This window comes from Oryctolagus cuniculus, chromosome 13, assembly GCF_051225735.1.
Source record: "Oryctolagus cuniculus isolate XC-2025 breed Fujian yellow rabbit chromosome 13, ASM5122573v1, whole genome shotgun sequence".
Taxonomy (NCBI): domain Eukaryota; kingdom Metazoa; phylum Chordata; class Mammalia; order Lagomorpha; family Leporidae; genus Oryctolagus; species Oryctolagus cuniculus.
This window is the reverse complement of record NC_142879.1, coordinates 17,786,863-17,794,225: the sequence shown is the minus strand read 5'-3', so window position 1 is coordinate 17,794,225 and position 7,363 is coordinate 17,786,863. Positions and strand designations below refer to the sequence as shown.

General features: G+C 64.1%; 1 protein-coding gene across 3 annotated transcripts; it reads right to left on the bottom strand.

The window, feature by feature from the left end:
• Nucleotides 1-582: 582 nt before the first annotated feature.
• On the bottom strand, nucleotides 583-4,667 carry SHISA4 (shisa family member 4). 3 transcript variants are annotated; one of them, XM_089311291.1, is made up of 5 exons: nucleotides 4,342-4,667; nucleotides 3,033-3,204; nucleotides 2,142-2,275; nucleotides 1,306-1,473; nucleotides 583-1,088 (listed from the first exon to the last, which is right to left on the bottom strand). In XM_089311291.1, exons 1-5 carry the CDS (start codon nucleotides 4,556-4,558, stop codon nucleotides 1,042-1,044), a joined length of 738 nt encoding a protein of 245 aa, XP_089167417.1. In that variant the 5' UTR covers nucleotides 4,559-4,667; the 3' UTR covers nucleotides 583-1,041. The 3 variants fall into 3 exon arrangements, with proteins under 3 accessions (XP_089167417.1, XP_008266817.1, XP_089167418.1); XM_008268595.5 differs by lacking the exon at nucleotides 4,342-4,667 and adding an exon at nucleotides 3,464-3,995; XM_089311292.1 differs by lacking the exons at nucleotides 1,306-1,473; nucleotides 4,342-4,667 and adding an exon at nucleotides 3,464-3,877.
• Nucleotides 4,668-7,363: the final 2,696 nt, after the last annotated feature.

Below are 7,363 nucleotides of genomic sequence, written 5' to 3'. Positions count from 1 at the left end.
TGCTAGGTGGCCCTGGGGTGCCAGGTGGCTCTAGGGTGCTAGGCAGTACTCATGGGAGGTGGCGAGATGGTCTGGCTCAGTGGGACCCACAAGTGTGGGCCCAGGAGGCCTGATACCTGAGGGCCACCTGATGATCCAAGCAGCTGGCAGAAGCACCTACCAGTGTCCTGGGCGGCCCAGTTCACTTGGTGTCGAGTCCTGGGCCCCCGATCAGGGAAGACAGCACTGACAGTTTCACTCTCGCAGCAGCTGGGAGGCCTTGTTCCCACCAGCAGAGAGGACACAGGGGCCAGGAGACCTGTCCAAGGTCCCAAAGCAGTGGGGTCCAAGTTTGCTACACTGTTCCAGGGGCCCGAGCCCTAGCAGAGAGTCCCGGTAACACAAGGACGCTGCTGCATAAACCTCCCTGGCTGGCGAGTCAGCCCGAGGAGCCTGTAGCCGCCACACTTCTGCCTGGGATGGGCGAGGGCCGCGCTGAGCCCTAGTGCGGGCGCCGGCTCTGCCTGGGAAATGCGGAGCGGGCAGTGGTCTGGGCCCAGCGGAAGGCGATGCTGCCGGGCCCAATGACACGGCTGACATGAGTGACATCTCACGGCTTTAATCCAGCAGGCCAGAGCCCCGGCCCATGGGGCAGCCAGGGAGGAGGGCTATGGCCAGCTGCTGGCAGCACCCTCTCCCCATCCACACCCCAGCCCAGAAGGGGCAAACAGGAGAGACCCCAGCCCTCCTGCCTGGGATGGTGGGAGAGAGGGACCATCTGAAAGCAGGGGCTGTGACCCGGGTTGTCATTCCCCTCCCCTGCCCCCGGCCAAGATGCCCCACCTACCGGGCCCTCCCCACCCCCTCATCATGGCCTAGTTCCCACACAGCTCCTGTTCCACTTCCCTGGGGCTCCGTCCCCAGTAGGGTTCAGGGCTTGGTCTGGGGCCTGGAGACTTGAAGACCCCTGCCCATGCCCAGGGCGGATGCCAGATGCCGGCGCAGGACGTGGCACTTCCCAAGGCTGGCATCGCGGGGGTGCGGCAGAGACACGCTGGGTCCTCAGGCTCCTGGGTAAGAGGGCTGTGGCGGCATATAGGGGGGAGGAGCTGAAAGCCAAGGAGACACAGTGAGCTCAGTGGGGCAGGGGAGGGCAGGGAGCAGCCCCTCCCCAGACTGTGCAGGATCTGTGCGGAGGAGGGGTCTGGAGGCTTCCCCCGAGAGCTGGTGCAGGCTGGGAGACCATGAAGGGAAGCCGGGGGTGTGGGCAGGGGCGTCACAAAGGACAGGGCAAGCAGGAGCCAGGGGCTCCAGGAGCTTCCTTACCTGCGGGGTTGTAGATGGGGGGCCCGGCCGGGTAGAGTGGATACTGGGGAGCAGGCCCACTAGGGGGGTACATGAAGCCAGGCTGCGGGGCTGCAGGGCCAGCTTTGGGGTCCTGGGGGTACGGGTACACTGGCTGCACGGGGATGCCGGTCATTGGAATCTCCTGGCCTGGGAGGGAGACAAGGACGGGCACTCGGGGCTCTGCCTCCACAGGAAGCCTCCTCCCTCCAGCCAGTAGGCACCTGGGTCGGCTCCTGGCAGGCGAGCAGGGAGCTGTGCCCGTGACGCCGGCGTGCCAATCTGGGTTTAGCAAGTTTGCTCCCCGGGTGGGTTTCAGAGCCAGAGAGCACAGCCTGGGAATGTCCCACTCGGCCAGGGAGTGGGCGGCTCCGGGGGCTGGTGTCTTGCAATCCAGCTGAGCTGCCACCAGGGGGTCCTCCCCCAGCCCCCCCCCCCCCAGCTCTCCCATATGGCGTCCATCAGGGTTGGGCACGTGTGCAGGCGCATGCCAACACACAGGCACTCATTCCACCGGACCCTGGAGCCCACCCATGTTCTCCACCAGGGGGCTCCACGCCGTGCACCTGCTAGGAGTCACGTGCACCTGTCGTGCACCAGGACAGACTGAACCCTGCACCCCTCGACATTCCGGTGCAGGACGTGCATGGACACACGTCCACACCGGGGCACGCTCTCGTGTCGCTGAGCTCACCAGCCTGTCTCCGGGTTGATGCATACACAGAAGCACACAGCGCCCACAAGCGTGCCAACCCTTGAACCCCGTGGTGCCCACCAGAGGGCTTAGCGCGGCCCACCCTGCCCGGGGCGCTGTGTACCTTCAAATGGGCTCTGGAGCTGCTGGCGGCGGCGGTACAGGTAGCAACAGGAGCAGAGGAAGCAGCAGATGGTGGTGGCAACCACAGCAACGAAGAGGATCACGGCCGAGGCGATGCCAGCTATGGTCTTAGGGCTTGAGACAGAGAACCAGTCCCTCGCCCTCCAACTCCTGGCCAGCAGGGGGCCACAGCATGCTGAGACTTGGGGCCCTGTGGGCTCTGCCCAGGGCCTGTGGAGCAGATCTTAGGGCACCTCCACCTCCCACAGTGCTGTGCAGCCCGGCTGGCCGGCGTGAAGCATGCCGGGATTTGTAGTATCTTCCACCCACCCCCCCCAACCCCCCACATGATTGCTTTTGCACCCACAACTCAACTGATTGCATTCACAACATGTCAGCCCTGCAAGGAGCCTGCAGAATCATCTGGAGCCATTTTTTAACCCCACGTCCATTGGACGGCCTCCTGATTTCCATTTTATAGTCAGCGGGCCCCTTGGAAAAGAAGTTTGGAAACCACTCATCTTGGCAACCCCTCACTCTGTGCAGAGGAGCAACGGCCAGAGGGGATGAGAGGCCTCCCCAGGAGCACGGTTGGCGGGAGGAGGGCCTGGGGTCCAACTCGGGGCTGGCCAGAGCGCCCTGCACAAAGCCACACTGCGGCCAGGGTGTGAACCTGAGGCCCTGCGGCCACAGCCTGGCCAGCACAGGGGAGGGCTCAGGAGAGGAGCTGGGGGCAGAGCCCGGCCCCAGCCCAGGATGGACCACCCTGCTCTGCCAATGGGCTGGGGTCCTCAGGACTCCACTAGGCTAGAAATGCGGAGGTGGACCGCGGGGTGAGGGGGGAGGTAGGGGGGCCTCCAGCCAGCAGGGCAGGGTAGGGGCTGGCGCCCACCTGAAGGCCAGGCAGTGCTTCTGCTGCCGCTCTGTGATGAGCAAGGTCAGGTCCCGGCAGCAGAACCGCTGGTAGCAGGTCCCGCAGCAGAAGGTGAAGAACTCGCAGTCGAAGCCCGGATGCCAGGAGCCGTTCCGGTCCAGGTACCACAGGCAGTCCTCGCCGGCCAGCGCTGCGGGCAGGGGTGGGTGCCCAGTGGCCTCCAGGCCGCCCTCGCCCGGCTCGCGGAAGACCGGGGTCGCCCCTTGTTCCCACCCCGGGGTCTCAGCCTCGGAGCCCAGACGCCCTCTCCTGGAGCTGACCCCGCGCCCCCGGGGTCAGCGACCCACGGCCCCAGCAACCGGAGCCCTCCCCCTTAGTCCCCTTGCCCGGGGGTCCTGGGGGCGCCCCTCCCACCCCGCCCCGCCCAGCCTCGCTCCCCATCCCCTTACCCAGGGGAGTGCCCAGCGCCAGGAGGGCGATCGCGGCGAGCGGCGCGGCCCCGCGGAGCCCCGCGGGCGGCATGGCGGGGAGCTGGGCGCGGCCAGGGCGGGCCGCCTGGCTGGGGGCCGCAGGAGCGAGCCGGCCGGCGGGAGCTGCGGCGGGCCCAGCCCGCGGCCAGGCTCGGCGGCTCTCCCGCCTCCTCCGGGGGAGGGGCTAAGCGCCGCGCACCGCCCAGAGCCCACCCACCCGCGACACCCACGCAGCCCCGCTCCGGAGCCTGGCGCCCTCAGCCCGTCGCCGTCCCCGGCAGCGCGGTGGCTCCTCCGGTCCGGGCCGCCACCATGGGTAAAGCGGACAACTGGGCACTGCGGCCAGGGAGGCCCGGCTGTGCCCGTCCTGGGCCCGCCCCGCGCCCGGGCCCAATCAGCATCCAGGACCCCAGAAGCCCTGACCCCGGAGCCACATCCGAAGCCCCAGACTCAGGAGCCAACCCGGAGTGACACGGCCGGACCTTCCTCCTTGCCAGCCCTCCTGTGCCCCGAGTGTCCGGCCTGGGACGTCCTGCAGGGGGAGGGGCCTGGGAGGAGGCTGGGAGTCACTCCACCCCCATTCCCAGGACACAGGCACCCATTGAGAGGCGGTTCAGAGCGGCTTTGTCCCCCGCAGTGTCCACAGGCTTGAGCCCTGCCAGCTGCGTTGGCTCCTTGAGATGGCCCCTTCCCCCCTGAGTGGACAGCGCTGGCCTCAGCAGCGGGGGGTCCGGGATGGCAGGCGGCGCCCAGAGCTCCATGGCCTGCAGGAGGCAGCATCTGGGGCTCGGGAAGCCCCTCAGCCGCTGTCACAGGTTTACAGACTGGCCTGACAGTAACTGACGCAAGCCCCTAACCTTGCCAAGGAGCCATCCCGAGCACAAAGCTGGAGTTGGAAGAAAGCTGGTTCCCGGCTCTCGCTGCTGCTGGGGTGTGTGGCTGGGCTTCCCACCCTGACCAGGAGCTGCACACCTGCCTCCGTCCCCAGCCGGCCGCGGGGAGCCCTTCACAGAGAGCCACTGCTGCACTACGGCGGCTGCTCCACCGGATGGCTGGGGTTATCCCGAAGCCCATGTCACAGACAAGGAGGACGCGGGCCGCACAGCCCGGAAGTGACAGAAGCAACAGGTGACCCCGGGTGCCCTAGAGCAGGAGCACAGGGGGCCAGCCCGGCGTTCTGGTGTCCCCACTGCCACCCAGTTCCTCCTGCCTACTCCACAAGCCCTGGGAGGGCATGGTGACCCCGGCCCTGGCCGCAGGTCTGAGTCGCTGTTGCTTGCATAGCCCTGGGCTGCCCGTGGCTCGCTCTCCTGGGGCTCTGTGGCCCTCCCCTGAGTGTCTCTCATTTCCCCCTCCTTGCCAGTTCCTCCCCACGGCAGTGAAATCACCGGTCTTTCCTGCTGAGAACCACACCCAAGCACACCTGGACATCTCCCGCCCCAGTTGCTGTCCTCCACCACCCTCCTCAAAGCCCATGCCCCTGGCCAGCCCCTGGGGCCCACCTGTCATCCGGCTTGCACCTACAGCCTGCAGTATCTCATCGCAAAAGGAGAACTTTCCAGTCCATGGGAAGGGAAGGGATTAGACCAGGACAGAGGGAGTAAGGAGGTGGCTGTTGGGGGTCAGAGGGGAGAACTGACAATTTTTTTTTTAAGTTCTTTATTTAAAAGGCAGAGTTACAGAGAGAGGAGGAGGGGAGAGAGAGAGATCTTCCATCTGCTGCTGTTTCGTTCCTCAAATGGCCATAACAGCCAGGACTAAATCAGGATCCAGGAGCCTCCTCTGGGTCTCCCACACAGGTACAGGGGCCCAGGCACATGGGCCCATCCCCCATTGCTTTCCCAGGTGCATTAGCTGGGAGCTGGATCTGAAGTGAAGCAGCTGGGACCTGAATCGGCACCCCTATGGGATGTCAGCATCGAAGGCGGGGGCTTAACCTGCCGTGCCTGCCACAGCACCGGCCCGGAACTGGCACTTCTTAGCAGAGGGCGCTGGAGGCAGGACACGGAGAGCTGGGCATAGCTCCGTCACCACGAGGTACCCCCGTCCTGAGAGAGCCGCAGGGCTGGGGACAGTGAGGAGGGGGCTTGGGTCTCTGGAAGTAGTTGCTGGGATCTTCAGAAGGGCTCTCACTCCATCTCCTTCAGGGGAGAAGAGCACCCAGAACACCCTCCCGTCCCCAGCCGTCGGGCCACCAGCGAGGGAGTGCGTGGAATGTGACAGTATTGATAACCCCAGCCCCCCGCACTGCAGGTGCACCATTCCCCGTGCGCAGTGGGGAACGGCAGGTGGGAGAAGTGAATGCCCACAGCTCACGCTGTCCAGCTTTTTCGACTTCCAAGCCTAGGGCCTCGGCTCCGTCACCTGCCTCTCCTTAAACACTCTAAAATGCCTGGCACGAAGAGTATGTACTCCTGGAGACCTCAAGGCCCAGCCTTGTCCCCTGCTGTGCGGGGCCTCCGGGAGGGGAGGAGGGGTTGGGCAGGCCCGGGCTGCTGAGTCACCTCACTCCCGGGCTGAATGACCAGCTCAGGGCTCTTCGGCCCCCTGCCGTGCTGTTTTTTTTTTTTCCCCCCAAAAAAAGCTTGTTTATTTTTATTTGAAGAGCACACACATACACACACATAGACAGAAATATCTTGTATCCTCTGCTTCAGTCCCTAAATGCCCACAACAGTCAGGGTGGCAGAATTGGGCCAGGCAGCAGCCAGAAGCCAGGGACTCCATCTGGGTCTCCGTACTCGAGCCATCACCTGCTGCCTCCCAGGGTGCAGCAGGAAGCCACATCCAAAGTGGAGCAGCCCAAACTCAAACCAGGCCCTCCGACACGGGCTGCTCTGATGTAGGATTTCCGTTTCACAAGCAGTGGCTTGGACCATCATGGCCACTCCTGCAGGCTCCTCTCCGTAGGTGGAGGACCAGGGGCCGGCCTGGGCACCCCGAGGCCCCCTTCCCTTTCCAGGCCCTGCAGCCTCCTGCCCCATCTCTCTGGCGATAGTGATCTGAGCTGAGCCACTGGGACAGCCTAATTCCTGTCTGGTCAGTACTGCGCTTCAGGCTGCCCTGCCGCCTCTCGGCACGCAGGGAACGGCACCTTCCTCTCCTCCCTTTGGGGGCCTGCGGCGCCCGGCTGTCCTGGCCATCCACAGCTGAAGAGCAAGGCTCAGGAGAGCTCCAGGACCTCGGCCAAGGTCTCACGGCTCAGTGGGGAACTGGAGGAATCCAGGTCTAAGTCCCACAGACGGAGAGTAAGCACACATCTCTCCAGATCAGAGGACTGTCCCCGAGTCTCCCTTTAATCTTCCTTGTCACAGATCAAAGACTGTCTGATGTTTGTTCTCCTGGTGTGTGTGTGTGTGCAGGAGGGTGGGGGTCAGCCCCACTGCGCCCCAGCTACTGGTAGGAAGGAGTGCCCTGCCCTGAAGTGTTTTTTTTTTTTTTTTTTTTTTTTAAGATTTATTTATTTGGGTCGGCGCTGCGGCTCAATAGGCTAATCCTCCGCCTGCGGCGCTGGCACCCCGGGTTCTAGTCCCAGTCAGGGCGCCGGATTCTGTCCCGGTTGCCCCTCTTCCAGGCCAGCTCTCTGCTGTGGCCAGGGAGTGCAGTGGAGGATGGCCCAAGTGCTTGGGCCCTGCACCCACATGGTAGACCAGGAGAAGCACCTGGCTCCTGGCTTCGGATCAGCACAGTGCGCTGGCTGCAGCGGCCACTGGAGGGTGAACCAACAGCAAAAGGAAGGCCTTTCTCTCTGTCTCTCTCTCTCTCTCACTGTCCACTCTGCCTGTCAAAAAAAAAAAAAAAAAAAAAAAAAAAAAAAAAAAAGATGTATTTATTTGAAAGAGAGATCTTCCATCCAGTGGTTCATTCTCCAGATGGCCA

Excerpts from the sequence above, each read along its gene's own strand:
- SHISA4 (XM_089311291.1), bottom strand. The coding sequence starts at position 4,558 with ATGGGCTTCGGGATAACCCCAGCCATCCGGTGGAGCAGCCGCCGTAGT. Across the intron at positions 3,205-4,341 it reads CGGGATGGCTCCTTGGCAAG|CGCTGGCCGGCGAGGACTGC; the intron begins GTTAGGGGCTTG and ends CCCTGCCCGCAG. Across the intron at positions 2,276-3,032 it reads AAGCACTGCCTGGCCTTCAG|CCCTAAGACCATAGCTGGCA; the intron begins GTGGGCGCCAGC and ends CTCTGTCTCAAG.